The 21,714-nt window shown below is 47.6% G+C and overlaps 2 protein-coding genes across 5 annotated transcripts in view; both read left to right on the top strand.

Annotated features, from left to right (window-relative positions):
• The first annotated feature begins 548 nt into the window (after positions 1-548).
• NUDT16 (nudix hydrolase 16) lies at positions 549-4,821 on the top strand. 2 transcript variants are annotated; one of them, XM_083719935.1, is made up of 3 exons: positions 549-765; positions 2,526-2,798; positions 3,525-4,821. In XM_083719935.1, exons 1-3 carry the CDS (start codon positions 625-627, stop codon positions 3,708-3,710), a joined length of 600 nt encoding a protein of 199 aa, XP_083576061.1. In that variant the 5' UTR covers positions 549-624; the 3' UTR covers positions 3,711-4,821. The 2 variants fall into 2 exon arrangements, with proteins under 2 accessions (XP_083576061.1, XP_083576062.1); XM_083719936.1 differs by having other exon boundaries at positions 579-765; positions 2,526-2,814.
• A 14,942-nt stretch (positions 4,822-19,763) lies between these two features.
• Positions 19,764-21,714, top strand: part of ARHGAP4 (Rho GTPase activating protein 4) — a 47,831-nt gene continuing 45,880 nt past the window's right edge. Inside the window, exon 1 of one of the 3 annotated variants that reach the window (XM_083718629.1) lies at positions 19,764-20,214. In XM_083718629.1, coding sequence (XP_083574755.1) covers positions 20,148-20,214 — 67 coding nt within the window. In that variant the 5' untranslated portion in view covers positions 19,764-20,147. The remainder of the gene's footprint in view (positions 20,215-21,714) is intronic. The other 2 variants (XM_083718631.1, XM_083718630.1) reach the window with 2 other exon arrangements.

Genomic DNA, 21,714 nt, shown 5'->3' with positions numbered 1-21,714 from the left:
AAGGTGGTGCACAACATAAAAACGGAATATTAAAAAACTAAAAACACAACGAAAACAAACCACTAACCCCCCTCGCCTCAGGCTTGGAACTGGGTAACCCTTCAAAGAGAGGGCTTCTCCAGGCAGAGGGCTGGTTCTCTTTAAGTAGGCCACCCGGGCCGCTTTCTGGCGGGTCACCTCGCAGTCTACCAGCCACACTGCTGGGGTTCCTAGGGGAGCTTGGAGGGCGCAGGCCTCGGTGCTTCTTGGCGTGAGTTCGGCCTCGACCCTTAAGCGATCCTGAGCGTGCACTTTTGCTTTGCGCATTTAAAGCAATGAGGCGGGGGCGCAGACCAGAGGGGTTCGTCCTAAGGAGGAGAGGAAAGGCGACGGGCTCCTGCGTCGCCTCGCAAGGTTTCGCAGGAGCGCGGCAAGCAGGCGCCCTCGCGCGGCCACCGCCGCCGAACTGCATGAATGGGGAGACCCCGCGCGCCTCCACGGTTTCCTCCTCCGGAGCCTCTGATTGGCCGCAAGGAAAGTTCGGTGCGCGCTGATTGGAGGCGCGGTTTCCTCTCCGGCGCGGGGGCGGCCGTGGCGGGGGCGCAGCTGGTGGACTCGGAAGCCGAGGGGCTCCAAGTTAGGGCGATGGGCGAGTCCCGGGCTCTGAGCAGGGCCGAAGCGCTGCAGCTGGCGCCGCCCGACTGGCAGCACGCTTGCCATGCCCTCCTGTACGCGCCTTGCCCCGGACGCCTCTTCGGGAAGTTCCCGCTGCGTTTCGCAGCGCTGGTGAGAAATGAGCTGGGGGGGGGGGGGAGACGGGTGGAGATCTGCCGGTTAGCAGGAAGAGTAAGCCCCCCGCGAATTAAAAAAAAATGGGCGTTTGCAGACCACGCTTGGCTTGCTCAAAGCTCCGCAGTCCCGCGACCCGTTTTTAACGTCAGGGCTGCTTGCCTTGAACGGAAAGCCAAGTGTTCCTGGATGTTGCCTTTCGTTCACGGGCTGCTTTGGAAGGGAGGGCGGGATAGAAATTAAATCGTGAATGCTTCCTGCGGGTCAGGCCTATTTTTCAGAGGAACAGCGTTGTAAATCTGTTGCAGCAGGAAGCGACGAAGAGGCTTGAAGACTAACGCATTTATTGTGCCACGACAGATTTGTTAGACTTTAGCGTGGCCATAGTTCTGGTTTACAATGGCTTATGGCTGCAAGCAATATTTATTGAGGCTGCAGTTTGAGGCAGGTGTGATTGAATCACTGCCGCACTTAGATAATTTTAGATCCCGGACTTAAGGGTCTTCCGTCCCTGCTTCTTAGAAGGCAGCGTGTATTATTTAACTTAAACCTGTGGTAAGCCAGTCGTGTTGCTTTTGAGGGCCCGCCTGCTTCTTGAGCTGAGCTGGGGCCCTGGACCTTTGCTTCCAGGCCTGATGGTCCCACAGGACTGAATGCTCATCTGTTAAAAAAACCACACCACTAAGAATAGTGTCCTGGCAGGGGAAATGATTATCCTAGCCTAGCCTTCTTTTTGATAGCTCCCCCCCCCCCCCAAGTTTAGCAACTTAGTGATAATTACCGGTAAGCTTTAGGGGGCAAAAGTTATGTGCCAGAAGGTGTGATTTTGAGGCATGTATTTTAGAAATTAAACAGTGCTGTCTCAGAACTCCTGGTATAAACACTGGGGTTGATTTTGATGAGTTTGAAGTGGGTGGGGAGGTGGGCTGTTATCTTAAGACAGATGAGCCATCAATAAAACGATGGTTATTGTCTGGTGACAAGAAACCAGGTTGTGCTTGAACTCTGTAAACCTGTGGGCTGCATTAGGGATCCAAGTGAGATCAGCAGGAAAAACTAACAGTTGCCAATAATTTCCTTTCTCAGCCTTTTCTAACAAGGACATAAAGCAGCCCCTCGAGAGCACTTCTGTGTCAAAGGGAAGGGCAAGCAACCTTGCCAAAAGGGGGGCAATACATAGAATCATAGGGACCCTGAGGATCATCTAGTCCAACCCCCTGCAATGCAGGAATAGGCACCTGTCCCATGTACTGGGAATGGAGGAGAAAGGCAAAGAGTGTGGAGTTAGTTGATTCACCTTTGTAACAAATGGCCTTCGCTGGAGCACACCAGTAAATAAGAGGGCAGAAGAAGACCAGTTCCAACAATCTCGGTGAGCAGGGATGTTGAAAGCCTTCTGCAAAAGGCGAAACTGTACTGGAGAAATTTGCAGGTGATGATGAACAGGAGACCCAGAAATTGAAAAAAGTGAAGGTTAAGTGTTACTGAATGGCAGATGAAACTGGGTATGTTTTAGAGCTATCTTAGGGCAGTTCCAGACAACCTACCTCACAGGGTTGTTGTAAGGATAAAATGAGGGTGTGGAGGATGATGTATGCAAACTTGAGCTCCTTGGAGGAAAGATGAGCTATAAATGCATTAATTAAATAATAAGGGCAGGATCCCAAATCCAACCCACCATTTCATAAATCCAAAGTCGTATCCAGTGTTGCTGCTTTAAGAGACCCAAAGCCTTGCTTTGTCTGTTCCCTTTGCAGATGCAGATGCGGTTCGATGGGCGCCTGGGGTTTCCCGGTGGATTTGTGGACCCGCAGGATGTGTCTCTGGAGGAGGGTCTGAATAGGGAGCTGCATGAAGAGTTGGGCCCTGGCGCTGCCTCCCTGCACGTGGCTGAGGACCACTACTTGAGCTCCCATGTGCCCGAGGGGCCACGGCGAGTGGTGACGCACTTCTACGCCAAGCAGCTTACCCTGGAGGAGCTCCGGACCCTAGAAGACAGGGCCACGCAGGCCAAAGAACACGGCTTAGAGGTGTGGGAAATACAGGGTAGGGTGCGGCTGGTCTTGTCTGGTTTGGGGACTGCCACACACTGGGCTGGTGTATGTATCCTGCATTACGTATTATGAACTTCTGGGCCAGGATAATGCCAGTTTCCCCCCAGAATCAGCTGAATTCTGCAGCTTGCCTGAATTACGTGAATTAAGAAGAATTATGCAGATTTTCTTAATTTGAACAATTTTCTCATCTATTTCCCCCAGTTTTGCATAATTTATTCTGGCCTTAATAGTCATGGAGTGGAAGAAAGAGCTTTGCAGGGCAGTGGCGTAGCGTGGGGGGTGCAGGGGGGGCCGGCCGCACTGGGCGCAACATCTGGGGGTTAGGGTTAGGGGGCGCAAATCCACGGGTTAGGGGGCGCAAATTACTTGCCTTGCCCCGGGTGCTGACAACCCAGGCTACGCCACTGTTGCAGGGAGCTGAAGCCTCATCTCTGATCACTCAGCACCTTCTTTGGTTCCTGAGATTTGACCAGGTTTTGCCCCAAAATATTTGGAAGCCATGGGCGCTAGAAACTAATGTTGTTATTTAAAGGAAGTTGAAATCTTCAGGGAGCTAAATTGTGTGCCCAAATATGATATCCTGCCCTCTTCCTGAACTCACATACTCCTGGTTGCTTCATGGGGGGGGGGGGGAGAAGGAGAGGAGGGAAGGGGTCAGAAGGGCATTTTTGACCTGATTTCCTTCCTCTGTGGCTTCAGGTGATGGGGCTCATCCGTGTCCCCCTCTATACCCTGCGCGATGGCGTTGGGGGGCTCCCAGCTTTCCTTAGCAACACTTTCATTGGCAATTCCCGGGAGCAGCTGATTCACGCCCTGGATGCTCTTCAGCTCGTGCCAAGAGAGCAACTTCAGAAGGCAGTTACCATGACTCAGAAGAGACCTTGAGTGTCATTGGTTGTGGCTGCCACGGTTCTGTAACTGAATTCCCCCGTGAACTTTAGACTCTTGAATGGAGCGGATGTAGCAGAGAAATCCAAGAATGTGGGAAGAGAGTGGCAATGGACCTTTCCCTCCCCCTACCCAAGGTGAATGGCTCAGTTCTGGTGAATCTAGCCCTGAAAAGGATTTAAGCATCCAGATGCCTGTTTAAAATATTGAAGATGGTAGGCAAGGGTTAAGAGAGTGAACCATCTGATCTTCTATGTGTGTAGATATACAGTATAAGACACACACACACACATGGTTTCTTGCACTTGGAGAATGGCACTACAAATAACACACTGACTCATCTGTGGTTTCTGTTTTTCCATCTGTAATTTCAAACCTTCTGTCTCTGAGTTCCAGTATTTGTATATCATGGAAGTCGGGGTTTCCCTCCCCACAAAAGCCCATTGCACACCCCTATTGGTGTATTATTACTTTATCATTTCACAGCTGGAGTCTGCCTTTCTAATCTTTTACTAGTGCTTGAACAATGGCTTAAGACATTTTGTGGCTCTTGACTCCTATAATATTTTTTATTAGCTCATATGGAAGTGGTAAACGGCCACTAGAGACAGTCATTATGTGTCTCCCTCCCACTGGTTTCTCTTTTTCCAATTTTGATGATGTGCTGACATGGGTGTAAGAATTGTCAATTAAAGACTAGGAAGCTGCCATCATTCAGTTCATCAGCAAATAAATAGTTGCATAATTGGTTTTGCTGTATATGGGCCTTGGAAACACAAACTTCTCTGCTTGGAACAAATTATGCACACTTCATGGCACCAGTGTGATTTACTTTTTGTTAAATCTCTGGTTACAGAATTCAGAATACCTTGTTGAGGACTGGGAATGGAAAAGGAATGGAAGAGCACATAGAGATAAGTGCTGTATGTGTCCCATAATAATATCCATGCATCCATATGGCAGTGGGACAGAACTCAGCCTCTGGAAGGTCTCTGCTATCACTTGTTTTTAGGAACAAGTTTGTAAATCTTGTACTGATGAGAAGGGCCTTACAAGTTTTCTTTTTTAAAAAAAATATTTTTATTAAAGATTTTCTTGGTTTACAAAAGTGCCTTGTCTCTTTTTTCAGGCTGTACAGTCTTTTCTACAGATCAGCTACATTTGTTGTGAGACATTAGTGTTGAGTACAGTATAAGGCCAGGAAGAAGATGGGGGGAGAGGAGGGGTGGTGGTGAAATTTTTATTTTTTTACAGTGTACATGTGGGGTTTTGTGTCAGCATCAACTGGGTAGGTTCTCCTTCTATTTGCTTATTACATTTCCTTGGTAGTGAGAGGGATTGGGGGAGCCTAGGGTGTGAATGGTTGTCTGTGGTTGTCTGCAGTGAGGTTTGTTTGCATTTGTGAAGTGGGGGGGGGGCTTGTTGGGTCAAGTAAGCCAGATTGATTTGTATGCTGTTGGTGGTATTCTTCTTGTCATCTTGTTGGGCTGTGTATGAGATAAAGGGAAGCCATACCGGGTTGAAAGAGTCCTCTTCTATTTTTCCCCATGTCAGTTTCAGTCTGTTGCTTAGCTTTTCTAGTAAGGCTGTTTCCCATTTGGTACCAGTGGTCCATGTTTACTCCTGAGAGGTCTCTCCAGTATCTGGCTACGAGGCTTCAGGCTGCTGAGAGTAGGTGGGTTATAAGCTCTGTATAATGTGGGTGGACATTACTATCTTGGAAGATGTTTGGTAGAGCCGGTTCAAATACCTGTTTAGTTATTTTCCATATCTCTTGTAGGACTGATGTCCAGAAAGGTTGTATTTTGGGGCATTCCCACCACATGTGGAGGCATGTGCCTGTGGAAGTGCAGCCTCTCCAACATTTTGGTCCGGTTCCTGGGCATATCAGTGCCAGTTTCCTTGGTGTTAGGTACCATCTGTTGGTGAGTTTGAGTGAGTTCCCATCTTTTGGCTGAGATGGATTTAAAGGGAGGTTTAGATCACATTCTAGTAGGTTTGAAAGTTTTCTGAGTAGTTTTTAATGAACTCTCACAATTCATAAAGGACTAAACAGGTGAAGAGGCAGGTGAGGAGGCAAGAAGAATTCCTGGTGGTCAGATTGCTTGGCCTTTTCCCATGAATAAGTTAAACACAATTTTAAAATTGCATAAATGGTGAGACCTCTCTTAAATTAAATTGTGCAGAATTGTATTGGTATAGGGTCATTTTGAAAAAAATGGCACAGCATCTCTTAGGATTTTCTGTAAACTCTGTCTCATTGTCAACTTCTCTGCAGTTTTGAGAGCTCGAAAAGAGTTGTGCAATTGTACCCTAACCCAAATTCTAAATTAGCATCTCATTTCAATCTGTTCTCCACTGAAATCCCCATTAGTCGGGAGTCAGGACTATAATGGGCCTTAAGTAGATAGGAGGTTCTGACCACATCATGTGTGTCTGCTTGTTTTCAATTAGCAACCCAGAATCTTTGTAGCAAATTATTGACTGCGTGCAGGTTGGGTCACTAAGCACCTTTAAGGGCAAATACTGTTGAAAGAGTCTGCCTAATCAGCCACTTGACGTGACAATAATGTTTCACCTGGCTGCACGCATGTCACACTGGTGTTCGCTGTGTCCCCAGACATGCAGTGGGCATGCTGCCAATGGTGGCTCTGGCCATGGCTGGTCCAAAACATTTTGGCCCTTGACGTGAACCATGAAATGGTGTCCCCCTCCCACCAGGGAAGCAGAGAAGTGAAGATCTACATCAAGAACAAGAGAGGAATAAAGATCTACAACAGGATCTGCAGCCCCTGTGGCTCCTGCCATCTGAGGCAGTTGCCTCACCTCGCCTCATGGGTGGGCCGGCCCTGGCTATGGCTCACCAGCACATGTTTCAGTGTCCCTGGTGACTCATGACTCCCTATCACAGTGTTACGGCAAAATCTGGGTGCGAGGCTGCTCTGCCACCCAGCTCATCGGACTAAGTCCGTGGGTCCCTGCGGAGGAAAAATGAGCTCAGCCGTAGACAGGAGCAAACTGCAGAAGATCCAAGTTTATTGCGCAACAGGTTCAAGGCGAGATTGAACAGTGAGAAAGGGGTGACATGAGTTTTTGAAACTCCCTCCATGTCCCAGAATACAGTGCAAAACACGTCATGAATACATTAAAGAGAGGTTTGGTTACACAGATTACATCATGAATATATTAAAGGGAGGTTGGGTTACACAGATTAACATATGGAGGAGGGAGGGGGGACAGTGGCGTAGCGTGGGGGTGCAGGGGGGGCCAGCCGCACCGGGCGCAACATCTGGGGGTTAGGGTTAGGGGGCGCAAATCCACAGGTTAGGGGGCGCAAATCCACGGGTTAGGGGGTGCAAATTACTTGCCTTGCCCTGGGTGCTGACAACCCATGCTACGCCACTGAGGGGGGAATATGCAGAGCTGGAGATATGCACAGATAAACACTTCCTGGGGATGAGAAAACAATGGTCTCAAATATGCATAGTCTGCCACCTGACATTGCCTGGAGGAAAGGCTGATCAGAGCGATTTGACAGGATTAGGGTCTTAACACCTTGCTTGAGGGATTATGCTGGACAGGGGAGGTGTGATGGAGTCCTAGAGAAATTGAGCAAACTGGCACGTTGATTTTCTATGAATTTTATAGATTTTAGTCCCTTTTGACATTGACAATTGGAAATAAATTGATATATTGCAGCGAAGAAGAAGGTGAAGAAGACATGCCCCCCCCCCCATTCCATATCAGTCCCCCATTCGGAGATAGATTTGCATTAAAGTTCTGTAAGAACTTGCAAATCTTTTCTCCGCACCCTAGATCTCGGTGAAGGTAGGGGTGCCCTGTGAGTGGGAATAGGCCCAATGGAAAAGGAGGTGGGTTGAGCAGGGCAGCAAAGGAGGGAGCAACACGGACCAATACAATGTATGTGTATGTTATATAGATAGGCATTAAATAATAACTTTGTATCTACCGTACTAGATGTGTGGGTTTGTGCAAACCTGAAGGGGACTTGCAAATCATGCCTCTTAAGGCCATTTGCAAGTATAGTAGTGCAGATAGCTGGATATAGGATATCGCATAAAAGGACACCTGTTGTATTTTGTTCAATAGTGGTCTATGCTTTACATTTAGCAGGAAGGTCCACTACTGACTGGAAAAAATGCAGTTTGCTTTGTCCCCCGCCATTTTTGTGTTCTCAGGTGTCAAGGTAGCTCTTCTGTGGTCTCACAGTAGTGGCAATCCCTGGTGAATCCACTTAGGGCTTTCATATTAACCATGTTGCCTGGCACTCACCCCAGCTGGCACAGGTTTGGGCACGTCAGGAGAGAAATGTCCTTGCCTAGCCATTCTATGGGATTTTATTATCATAGGCTCTGGTCTTGCAGTCATGGGAAGTTGCTCACTTGTACATTAAGGACCAAAAAGCTAATTGCAGCCTGGATACACTTGCCCAATTCAAACTGAGTCCAATTTGAATTTATCTTGCCCCATGGTTCTTAACTTTTAAAATAAAACCATTCTTAAAGGGCACTCGTCCAAATAAGTCAATTTAACTCTATAAGGGATTATTCCTGCTAAACCAAAGCATATTCACCTTCATGTATCTTAGAAGCTTCTCCTTGGTAAAGTGAGTTTTTAGTACATTTTAAAATGGGTAGGGAAGTTGGCAGAGTGCCAGGTGAAACAACGAAATGTGGTTATAAATTTATCTAATTCTAAACATTGGACTACATGATTGCCTGATCTGTGAAAAAAGCATAAAATGTATGAGGATCCTCCACTGGGGTGTAAGGAATAAGACATTAGACATAAAACACTTACACACAAAAATAGCCACAAAAATAGCCCCCCCATTTGTGGAAATGACACACTGTCAGACACATTTGAACATTCCTACGTAATAACACATAATACAAAACAAACTAATTAAATATCAGTTGCATATCTTAAGACAATTGGGATATGTTATGTATGTATCTTGAGGTTCAAAATTCAGAAATGTCCTTGTAATTCAACTCCACCCCCCTTTGTCAGCCCCACTCCCCCGGCAGTCTATATCCTTTGAAAGAGATAGCTGTGGCCACTTTGAAAACTTTGGTGTCTTCTGTTGTGGTGGCGAAGCTTTTCATTGGATCTGTAGTAACACACTTGTAGAAGTGATATCCTGTAAGGGCAGGGTGGACTTAAAAGACACAGTTAAATAATAACACACACACACACACACACACACACACACACACACACACACACACAATGACCTATGAGGAACCAAAATAAATAAATGCTAAGACACAGAATTTTAAGAAATCTGAAGTAACAATGAAAATAAAAGAGTGTTTCTTGATGTGACAACATCGGCTAGAATGTTAATAGCAAAATACTGGGAAATGACTTAATACCATGAAAAAATGAATGGCAATTTAAAGTTGTGCAAGTACCTTGAACTAGCCAAAATGACAGAATTAATAAGAAATGCTCAGGCAAAAGGTAAACAAATACCATTCCACAAACAATGTTTGGTTGTGCTTCGATTAACTTCATAGACATCATGGAAAAACGGATTAAATAAATGAAAACAGATTATTTGTAACTTAAAAAGTGTCAAAGAAGCCTGTCAGGAAATGCTGTTCCTAAAATGCACACAAACAAAGTATGCTTTGATATTTACCTGTGAAAATAATTTGGCATGTTAAGATTTGGAACCTGGAAAGCTCTTGACTTTTGATGGGCTAGGGTTTTTTTTTGTTTTTTTTAACCCTTTTGTCTTACGTAGCCCTTGGAGCAAAAGACACATTAAGGGTGATTTCCCTCAATGGTTCCAAGATTTGTTGTTGTTGTTTAGTCGTTTAGTCGTGTCCGACTCTTCGTGACCCCATGGACCAGAGAACGCCAGGCACCTCTGTCCTCCACTGCCTTCCGCAGTTTGGTCAAACTCATGCTGGTAACCTCGAAAACACTATCCAACCATCTCGTCCTCTGCCGTCCCCTTCTCCTTGTGCCCTCCATCTTTCCCAACATCAGGGTCTTCTCCAGGGAGTCTTCTCTTCTCATGAGGTGGCCAAAGTATTGGAGCCTCAGCTTCACAATCTGTCCTTCCAGTGAGCACTCAGGGTTGATTTCCTTCAGTATGGAGAGGTTTGATCTTCTTGCAGTCCATGGGACTCTCAAGAGTCTCCTCCAGCACCATAATTCAAAAGCATCAATTCTTCGGCGATCAGCCTTCTTTATGGTCCAGCTCTCACTTCCATACATCACTACTGGGAAAACCATAGCTTTAACTATACGAACCTTTGTTGGCAAGGTGATGTCTCTACTTCTCAAGATGCTGTCTAGGCCTGTCATTGCCCTTCTCCCAAGAAGCAGGCGTCTTTTAATTTCGTGGCTGCTGTCACCATCTGCAGTGATCATTGAGCCCAAGAAAGTAAAATCTCTCACTACCTCCATTTCTTCCCCTTCTATTTGCCAGGAGGTGATGGGACCAGTGGCCATGATCTTCGTTTTTTTGATGTTGAGCTTCAGACCATATTTTGCGCTCTCCTCTTTCACCCTCATTAAAAGGTTCTTTAATTCCTCCTCAGTTTCTGCCATCAAGGTTGTGTCATCTGCATATCTGAGGTTGTTGATATTTCTTCCGGCAATCTTAATTCCGGGTAGGGATTCATCCAGCCCAGCCTTTCGCATGATGAATTCTGCATATAAGTTAAATAAGCAGGGAGACAAAATACAGCCTTGTCATACTCCTTTCCCAATTTTGAACCAATCAGTTGTTCCATATCCAGTTCTAACTGTAGCTTCTTGTCCCACATAGAGATTTCTCAGGAGACAGATGAGGTGATCTGGCACTCCCATTTCTTTAAGAACTTGCCATAGTTTGCCGTGGTCGACACAGTCAAAGGCTTTTGCATAGTCAATGAAGCAGAAGTAGATGTCTTTCTGGAACTCTCTAGCTTTCTCCATAATCCAGCGCATGTTTGCAATTTGGTCTCTGGTTCCTCTGCCTCTTCTAAATCCAGCTTGCACTTCTGGGAGTTCTCGGTCCACATACTGCTTGAGCCTTCCTTGTAGAATTTTAAGCATAACCTTACTAGCGTGTGAAATGAGTGCAATTGTGCGGTAGTTGGAGCATTCTTTGGCACTGCCCTTCTTTGGGATTGGGATGTAGACTGATCTTCTCCAATCTTCTGGCCACTGCTGAGTTTTCCAAACTTGCTGGCATATTGAGTGTAGCACCTTAACAGCATCATCTTTTAAAATTTTAAATAGTTCAGCTGGAATACCATCACTTCCACTGGCCTTGTTATTTGCAGTGCTTTCTAAGGCCCATTTGACTTCACTTTCCAGGATGTCTGGCTCAAGGTCAGCAACCACACTACCTGGGGTATACGAGACATCCATTTCTTTCTGGTATAATTCCTCTGTGTATTCTTGCCACCTCTTCTTGATGTCTTCTGCTTCTGTTAGGTCCTTTCCACTTTTGTCCTTTATTATGGAAATCTTTGTACGAAATGTTCCTTTCATATCTCCAATTTTCTTGAACAGATCTCTGGTTCTTCCCATTCTATTGCTTTCCTCTATTTCTTTGCATTGCTCGTTTAAGAAGGTCTTCTTGTCTCTCCTTGCTATTATTTGGAAATCTGCATTCAATTTCCTGTATCTTTCACCATCTCCCTCGCATTTTGCTTGCCTTCTCTCCCCCGCTATTTGTAAGGCCTCATTGGACAGCCACTTTGCTTTCTTGCATTTCCTTTTCATTGGGATGGTTTTCGTTGCTGCCTCCTGTATAATGTTACAAGCCTCCATCCATAGTTCTTCAGGCACTCTGTCCACCAAATCTAAATCCTTAAACCTGTTCCTCACTTCCACTGTGTATTCATAAGGGATTTGACTTAGATTGTATCTTACCGGCCCAGTGGTTTTTCCTACTTTCTTCAGTTTAAGCTTGAATTTTGCTATAAGAAGCTGATGATCTGAGCCACAGTCAGCTCCAGGTCTTGTTTTTGCTGACTGTATAGAGCTTCTCCATCTTTGGCTGCAGAGAATATAATAAATCTGATTTCGATGCTGCCCATCTGGTGATGTCCATGTGTAGAGTCGTCTCTTGTGTTGTTGGAAAAGCGTGTTTGTGATGACCAGCTTGTTCTCTTGACAGAACTCTATTAGCCTTTGCCCTGCTTCGTTTTGATCTCCAAGGCCAAACTTGCCAGTTGTTCCTTTTATCTCTTGACTCCCTACTTTAGCATTCCAATCCCCTATAATGAGAAGAACATCCTTCTTTGGTGTCACTTCTATAAGGTCTTGTAAGTCTTCATAGAATTGGTCAATTTCAGTTTCTTCAGCACAAGTAGTTGGTGCATAAACTTGGATTACTGTGATGTTAAAAGGTCTGCCTTGGATTCGTATCGAGATCATTCTATCATTTTTGAGATTGCATGCCAGTGCAGCTTTCGCCACTCTTTTGTTGACTATGAGGGCCACTCCATTTCTTTTACGGGTTTCTTGCCCACAGTAGTAGATATGATGGTCATCCGAACTGAATTCACCTATTCCCGTCCATTTTAGTTCACTGATGCCCAGGATGTCAATATTTATTCTTGCCATCTCATTTTTGACCACCTCCAACTTACCCAGGTTCATGGTTCTTACATTCCAGGTTCCTATGCAATATTTTTCTTTACAGCATTGGACTTTCCTTTCGCTTCCAGGCATATCCGCAACTGAGCGTCCTTTCGGCTTTGGCCCAGTCGCTTCATCAGCTCTGGATCTACTTGTACTTGCCCTCCGCTCTTCCCCAGTAGCATGTTGGACGCCTTCCGACCTGAGGGGCTCATCTTCCAGCGTCATATCTTTTATATGCCTGTTGTCTTTGTCCATGGAGTTTTCTTGGCAGGGATACTGGAGTGGCTTGCCGGTTCCTCCTCCAGGTGGATCACGTTTGGTCAAAACTCTCCACTATGACCTGTCCATCTTGGGTGGCCCTGCACGGCATAGCTCATAGCTTCTCTGAGTTATTCAAGCCCCTTCGCCACGGCAAGGCAGTGATCCATGAAGGGGATTTACAAGATTTACATAAGGAAATTTGGCTAAATTTCCCCCTTCAGCCCAGGCTCCTCTCACTCCCTACAGTTCCCCCTCCTTCCTCTCTCTCTCTCTCTCTCTCTCTCTCTCTCTCTCTCTCTCTCTCTTCTTTTCCTATATCTTTTTTTTTTTTTGGTTAGCTGACCTAGTCTCTGTGCATGTGTGGAGTTCATGTCTCAGGAAACCTTTTATACTATTGAAATGTTGCATCTTTTGGCAAAATTAGAATTTGAATAAGGGAAGGGTAAGGAGTAGATTTTAAAAGAGGGTTAGATTTAAAACAAAAAAGAGAAACTCAGCAATTGAAGTATTCAGCAACAAAAGCTAGCAATTTCAGCCCAAGCAAAGCGACTGCTTCCTTTATGTACAGGAAAGGGCTAATATCCCTCTGGCTATTCCCGGAACAATGCCACGCCCTTATATATGGGGGAAAAAATGGCCAGAGAGTCAGAATTCATAGGATATTTTTTTTTAACATTCTAAGTTATTTCGGCCTTACCATTTGCAGACAAAATTTTTCCTGCCCCTTTATTTACAGGATTGGTCAAGGCCCATATGTATTTGTATGTGTTTAAACTTTGAATTGAATTTGAAGTCTGATTTTTAAATAGTAGACAAAATGATAAACACTGTAATCACTCAAATGCTTGATATTACCAGTTGTGCTTCAAAACATCACAGCTTCACCTCTCACCTTTTTAAAACTAAAGAGCAAAGCTAGGCTGAATTTCAACTCCATCACCACACCAGAATTTAAGAATTACCCTGCAATGCTTGCGGACACATGTCCTTCCACACAGCCACAATTTGGGAGAGTTGAAAGGGACCCTGGGGTCATCTAGTCCAACCCTCCAAAATAAAGGGTACACAGCAAGATTTCACAGCAAGATTTGTACTACACACACATACTTATGTACACAGGCACTACTGGGGAAGAGAGCACAATCAGTGCTCCTATTATGTACTAAGGAAGAGGGAAATAAAAGTACCCAGCTTTATCTAAGCATAGGGTTATTTCAGTTGATATACCCACTCAAATAATAGAACCAGTCCTGGATTTGATTTAATGTCTCTGAACTTGCATAGGAATGGTACGCCTAACTACGATTTTTAAATAACGATACATAGAAAGGTGAGATGTCGGGTACTTTAACAAAGAATGTGCCCCCTCCCTTGTTGAAGGAAGCTTACTCAGGAGTAAATTCACTTGGCACAGAAGTAAGAAGGGGGGGGGACCTGAAAGAGACAGAAACAAGTGGGGGAGGTATTTTCCACTAAGAAGCCAGGAAACCCTGGTTGATTTTAGAGACTGGTATCAGGACTGGACTCTATAGATAGACTATCAAAGCTGTTGTCTACCAAAGCTTCTACCTTTTATGTGCTTCATGAAATAAATACACTGCATTTTAGCTTGAGAGAGCAGTTGTGCTCAACTACGCTTTTGCAGCAGAAACATCTAGTTCACATTAGAAACATTCACATTCCAAAATAGACTGTAGACTCACAATCTGAAAAGTTGCGGCAAAGCAAGAGGTGGGGTAAACATTTGCACCCTTCATTCTCATTTGGTCTTATTTAAGACTGATAAGGTCCAGCATGGCTTCCTTAGATTTAAAATTTTGAAGCAAGCTTGCAGTTTAAACTATGCGCGCTTAAGAAAGGCAGTCTGTCAGAGACAGAAGGAACAGACAACACACATAACAGACAACATGTAAACACACATATTCTCATATATGTATTAACACACAACACACATAACAGACAACATGTAAACATATATACTCTCATCCTTTAGTTGGTTATTGCAAGGAGTTGGGCTGCTTCCTTTAGCTTCCAATACGTGATGACAAATTGAAGAGGAGAGTCAGGGTCCTTCTGAGACCGGGATGGCTTTCTAGAAGCCTTCCTCCCAGAGTGAGCCCGCTCGTGTTTGGAAGCCTGGGTACCCATTTTATGTCTTACGCGCGTCTAGACAGAAAGGAGGGAAGAGAAGGGGGTCGGTAAGGATTGGTATATCTAGGAGATTGGTATAATTAATACAGGGATTTATAGTAAAGAGGGGTCTTTCGTCACTTGGCAACTTCCTTAGAGAGTTTTTTAAAGAGCTCTAGCTATCCGGTTCCTTATATTTCCTTCCTATTTCCTTAGTCAATAACCTGGGGTCCTTTTCCACTCTGCCGATCCCGCCCAATTCCTCATGGGCTATCCCTCCTGGCAACCTCCTACCTATCGTCAATCTCAGGAAAAGGGGCCCTACTGAACGCCCGCGCCGTGCGGTGCCAGATCGGGTGATCCCTGGATAGAGTTTCGAACCGAAAATCCCCCTTGCTTTTGGAAGCGGGCTCACGCACGATACACGTGTTACGTGGCACCGACCAGTGCGGCTGGGATTGGATAGAAAGCAAGACCACTTCCTGCCCCCTAGCAAGGACGCTCGGGAAGTTCGGAAAAAGAACTCCAACCCCTTGCTTTCAACTGGGATACCCGTTGCGGAGAGTCGGCTATCTTTCAAGTCGGGTCTCTCCGTCTTACTTTCGGACTCCCAATTGGTGCGGCTGGCTGGAGGGTTTTTAGAGAAAGAGATAGAGCTCAGAACCCCCCTTTCAGGTCGAGCAGCAGTCCACGGTCTCTCTCACCAATTGGACCAAGAGACAGGCGAGAAGGAGCGATAGAGAGGAGGGCAGAGAATTCAGTTGCCAGGAGATTTCCACCCCTTTCCCACCAGTGCACTGGATTTTTCCTTTTCCTTATACTCACGTGTCTTCTATGATGATCCCGGGATTGATGAATAAGCCGGCTGGATCCCTCTTTGCTCCCCGGCTGAACTCCTGGGGCTTTCAATTACCGCCCGGAAGATGGCCGGGGGTCCAAAGGATCTTCCCAGGCAAAATGGCCTGGTGCCGGCTGAAGATTTCGGGGCCCCCGGTCAGCAACGCGGGAGAACCGCATGCCCCACGTTCGGGCGCCAACTGTTACGGCAAAATCTGGGTGCGAGGCTGCTCTGCCACCCAGCTCATCGGACTAAGTCCGTGGGTCCCTGCGGAGGAAAAATGAGCTCAGCCGTAGACAGGAGCAAACTGCAGAAGATCCAAGTTTATTGCGCAACAGGTTCAAGGCGAGATTGAACAGTGAGAAAGGGGTGACATGAGTTTTTGAAACTCCCTCCATGTCCCAGAATACAGTGCAAAACACGTCATGAATACATTAAAGAGAGGTTTGGTTACACAGATTACATCATGAATATATTAAAGGGAGGTTGGGTTACACAGATTAACATATGGAGGAGGGAGGGGGGAATATGCAGAGCTGGAGATATGCACAGATAAACACTTCCTGGGGATGAGAAAACAATGGTCTCAAATATGCATAGTCTGCCACCTGACATTGCCTGGAGGAAAGGCTGATCAGAGCGATTTGACAGGATTAGGGTCTTAACACCTTGCTTGAGGGATTATGCTGGACAGGGGAGGTGTGATGGAGTCCTAGAGAAATTGAGCAAACTGGCACGTTGATTTTCTATGAATTTTATAGATTTTAGTCCCTTTTGACATTGACAATTGGAAATAAATTGATATATTGCAGCGAAGAAGAAGGTGAAGAAGACATGCCCCCCCATTCCGTATCACACAGTTTTCCAGGTGCACTGCAACCAAACCAGTTAAGTACAGTTGCTGTCTGATGATGACACTCCCTTTCAGAAGCACCCAAAAGCTGCAACCGCTTAGTAGCTGTGATTGATATTAATTGATCATACATCTCCCCACTTGCATGTGACCACATATATGTGCAGCATTAGGAAATAAATAAATAAATAGATTTGATATGCAAAAAGACATAAAAAGGACAAAAATGGCCCGAAAAGAGAGAGAATACAGCTAGCTATCCTAGGAGCCTTTGCAACGGCAATCCCATGAATCTTTGGAGCTGGTTTTTTTTTGAGATGGCGCCTAAATGCATGGCATCGTCCTCTTCCTCTGGTGCTGAGAAACCCAAGAAGCAGTGTGTGGCTTAGAGGATGTTTACAGGCGTTTTAGATGGTGTTCCCTCCCCACTATGCATGATTTCATGTATAGGAGTGGTACCCAGGAACGTAAGCCCTTTGTAAGGAGGGAGATGCCTGTAGCATTGCTTTTCTAGAGCTCAGATCAGTGCTCAGAAATAGATTTTTAAATGTATAAAACTTATTAAGGAAGCCTACTGCCTCCCGGTAGAAACAGCAGCTTGAATAGAAAGAGGAAGACCTATTTCCCCTCCACAATTTCCCCTCCTGCTGAACCCCAGCTGCCCTATGCATGTAGGGCTCTTTCTGCCTAATTATGCGTGTAAGGGAGGGGCTGGACTGGGCCTTAATGTGAAGGCAGCATCAAAAATTTGACATAGTAAGCACATCTTTGCTTGGTGAAAGCTCTGCAAGGAGGTTGTCAGACAGGACCTTGGTGATGTGGCAGAGAGCCCTGCTCCTAGCCCCCACTTCATCAGCGTCCCCAGCTCCTAACTACCTTTTGATTTGCTGCTGCTGAGAGCTTCAAACACCACTTTATTATGAAAAACCTCTGTTAAGTGTGAACCCTGTGTTTACCTAGTCATTCCCCAGTGGCTCTCCATGTGCCCCCATTGACTGGATTATACAAAGTGCTAGCAGGGGTGCTTTAAGTGTGTGTGATGGGCAAGAAAGAATGGGCTGGATGACCAGGGAGAGGAAAGCCTGTGGTTTGGGGGCCAAAAAGTGAGGTTGTCACCATCCCTCTGTCCCTTCCCCTCTCACCGAGTTCCTCATTTTTCCTCAAGTGCCAGCTATGGTCTGCTTAGCAGCCCTGCCGAGGCCTCCTGGCTCCTGAGCGGCAGGCATGTTGCTCTTGCAGCTTTTGCCAGTGCACCCCCTCCCTGCCTCTGCCCCCCACCCTGCTGCCTCCCTCCAATCCCTTTTGCCTGTGAGAGGAGTGTGAAAATACTCTCTGAATAGATCTTCTTTGTGTATGTGTTTATATATAAATAAAGCCTCATATATGTATAATTAGAGATGTGTGGTTTTGCAGGCAGAGGGTAGATAATCTCCACTCTGAGAGTGCCTGTTCAGCTGCTCTGGGGGGGGGTGTGCATGCAAGAGGACATCTGAACTCTGCTGAGACAGCGCAGGGTGTGGAATTGTAAGCAAATCAGCTTCCTGTGCTGGGAAGTCCCACTTGCAGTGGACTGCAGAGTGTGGAAGCTCCAGTTGCAGCTTGTGGGTGTTAACTATGGAGAGCTACAGTTATATTGGGTCACACAGCTATCGGTCATAGAGGGCACAAAATCAGGGACATTAATCTTTTAGTTGAACTGTCTTCCGTTTGTCTTTTCCAAAGAGCAGTGCAAAGTTGTGAATTCTACAATTTAAAGACTTACATAATGTATTGGTTTATTTATTGCACTCTGCCTTTCTGCTATAACCCATCCTCAGGGTGACAATTTCATGTTCAATCATAACGGTTCAAGTAATTAAATATCATAGCTGATTAGTATCTGTACATTTGCATGTTGCTGAAATACTAGATAGAAATATTGAAGGGTAGCTCCAAGCACTTAGCTATATTGCTGTTAGCGATGTCCTGTGAACCCAGATCTACAGGTGATGGATGCGACACCACTGGCAAATAACCAAGCATTTGATGGATAAGTGAAATGCTGCACCAGGGGCCCAAAGCAAAGAATTCATCCCAGAGTAAAGGACCATATACAGTGGTACCTCGGGTTACAGACGCTTCAGGTTACAGACTCCGCTAACCCAGAAAGAGTACCTTGGATTAAGAACTTTGCTTCAGGATGAGAACAGAAATCGTGTGGCGGCAGCAGGAGGCCCCATTAGCTAAAGTGGTACCTCAGGTTAAGAACAGTTTTAGGTTAAGAATGGACCTCCAGAATGAATTAAGTTCTTAACCAGAGGTACCACTGTAAACAAGAGCATCCTGGTTCTGAATGTAAGTTCACAGCTCTGTGGAGGTGTAATCTATCTCTCCAGAGAGCTTCTGGGTTTTTCAGTAACACACTAGGACCCAATGGAAGGAACAAAGCGCCTCATCCAGCCTTTCCCAACCTAGTGCCCTCCACATGGATGCCCAACTCCTATCAGCCATTGACCAAGCATGATGGGAGTTGTAGTTGAACAGCATCTGGAGAGCGCCAGGTTGGGGAAGGCTGATCTAATCCAGTGTTTGTGGAATGCTCCCCGAGGGAGGCTCATCTGGCGCCTTCGGTGCCTATATTTAGATGCCAGACAAAAACATTCCTCTTTCCCCAGGACTTTGGCTGATTAAACTATCTATATGGCCTTTTAATTTGGGGGGGGATTATTGATTTATTTATTATGTTATGTGTGTTTGTGTTTTTATACTGAAAACTGCCCATGATCCTTGGATGAAGGGCAGTATATAAATTTAATAAATGAACAAATAAACATATGGCACTCAATAGACACAATGGTCTGACTTGAGAGCAGGCAAGTTCCTGTGTTGCTGATTCAGTCAGTCAGTCGCCCTGGAGTTTGTTCACAGATCCCCACAGGATGTATGTAACAAGCATGTAACAAGGTGGCTGCACCTTTCCCTGACACCTCTACCCAATGTCCACGCGCGTGCCTACTTTGGGGTCGCGATGCCTGCTTAAATGAGCCCAGGCTAACTGACCTAGGTCATATCAGCCTATGCCTGAACATTTGGGGCAACCCACACATTGCTGCGGTGTGGGTGGCTGGGTGGGGGGCGCTCGTGTTTCCGAAGAAGAGCCCTGCTGGATCACAGGTCAACCATCTCGCCAGCCCCCTGCTCCCCCAGCAGCCCGCCAGACGCCGCCGCCGCCGCCGCTAACGAGTGCAGTTGCCCCAGTTGTTGAAGAGACCCGTGTGAGCCGAGTTTTAACTCGTCGCTAGTAATTGCCAGGAAACGGGGCGGCGGCGGCGGCTTTTCAGTTACTCCAGCTCAATTGATGCGCAGAAGGCGGAGGAGGAGGAGGAGGAGGGTGTGATCTGGTGGTGCAACCGTCGCTCCCGTCTCCGTGGGGCTTGTGGCTGGCCGGGCCTGCGTTGCCACAGGCTGGACAGGGCGACACAAAGCCTTTGGCTCCAGCCCTGGGAGAGGGAGAGCGAGCGAGCGCGCGCGCGCCTGGCACGGGCTGCGCTTGTGGCTGGCACGGCGAGGAGGGGAGCCGGAGCGCAGCGGGTTAACGGCGCCGCTCCAGCCCCAGCTTCTGCCTCTGGGGAAGGGAAGCAGCAGCAGAAGGGAAGGGGGCGGCGCCTCGCCCGGGAGCGCGGCACACCGCGCCGCATCTGCCGGGCGCATCTTGCGGACAAGCCGGCCCTGCTGCGCCCCGGCCCGCACCGCCGGCATGAGCGCGCCGGGGAAAGCGCGCCGCGAGCGGGGCAGCCTGGCCGAGTACGAGACGCAGGTGAAAGGTAGGACGGGGGGCGGGGGGGGATCCTGGGGGGGGGGGCGCGGCCGAGGGAGGTGCGCGGGCTGCAGTGGGGGAGCCGGGGAGAAGGGGGCAGCCGGCGACGCCTGCGGGCCGGACAAGGGGCATCGCTGCGCGGGGAGGGCCGGGGGTGGGGCTGCGGACGCAAGGGCAGGCCAGGGGTGGGAGGGCATTGTGTGCCAGGGGAGGCATTTGCTGGCCGGGGTGGGCAGCTGTCGGGTGGCCGCTGCGCCAACAGCGCCGAGGGGCGGGCGTCGGGAGCAGCCAGCCGGACATCTGCCTGCAGGTGCAAGTGGCGGCGGCAGCGCGCTCTCCTGGCCCCCCTGGGCCTCGCTCGGGGGCGCGGGGGACCCGGGCGCCGTTGCTCCTCCGTCCTCAGCTGCGTGACCGACCTCCAGCCGGCCAGGGGCCTCCCCCCCGCCCACACGCCGCCCCCTTCGGGGGCTCCCGCGTCAAATACCAGCCGCGCTGGATTTCACTGCAGCTGCATTTATATGGCTGCGAGAGGAACGCTGTCTCTGTCTCTCTCTCCCCCACCCAAACCTAGAGAAATGTGACCCAGATTTTGTAGACGGGAGAATATTGTTGGTGGTGGTGGCGAGGCGTGACTGCAAACTCGGGTTCTTAGCGGGAGAGACGTGGTCGAGGGGTTGGAGCAAGAGGTGAGGTTCTTAAGGTGCAGAAAAAAGAGAACCGTGCGCCGTGCCCGCGTGCCGAACTGACAGGAAAAGGACCCGGGCGTCCTCTGCCTCCCTGTAACCTCCCTCGGCTGTAAAACACTAATTTCCACTTCCCCTGTTAAGACACCCTTGCACAGCAAAGCTGTTGATTGTAACGCAACATCCCTTCTTGGGTTCCGGTCGTTCAACTTCCTCTAGGCTGGGTGAGTTGATCAGCCAGCAACGCTTCTCTCTCTGCCCCAGCGCTCCTCTGCCGCTCACCTCCTCCTCAGGATCACAGCACCATTCCGGACCTGCCTAGGCTCACTGCTATCTTGCAACAAACCTCGACTGCCAACTCAAAGCCCTTCTAGAGCTCAAAATGCTACAAGCACAGACACCAGCAAACCTGGCACCAAGGCAGTGCCCCGGTCCCACTAGCAGGGCTGGTTCAAGGCGCTTTGGGTATCGGCGCCAGGAAGGCCAAGTGGTCCCAGCACCACACGCAGCAGTTGGCGTGGAGCACAGTTTTGTTGAGATGCTCTTGTCCTCTTGCATGTGCCCTGCGAAAAGACAGTTCGTCTTAATGGATATTTGCACAGTGCATTGGAGCCTAGCTGGTCACCTCTGTACATGCACACCATATATTCCCAGAGTGGCTTAAAAACTAGTCCCTCTTCCCAGGCAGTTCTGGGAACTGCAGCTCTGTGAGGGGAAGAGGGGTCTCCAAACAACTCTCAGCAGCACCCGTAACAAACTGCAGTTCCCAGGACGTTTTGCAAGGGGAGAGGAGCCATGACGGTCACCGTGGGTTTAATAGGGCT

This window comes from Podarcis gaigeae (assembly GCF_964106915.1).
Source record: "Podarcis gaigeae genome assembly, chromosome: 17".
Taxonomy (NCBI): domain Eukaryota; kingdom Metazoa; phylum Chordata; class Lepidosauria; order Squamata; family Lacertidae; genus Podarcis; species Podarcis gaigeae.
The sequence above is the reverse complement of the archived record's forward strand: the minus strand, read 5'-3'. Positions and strand labels throughout refer to the sequence as shown.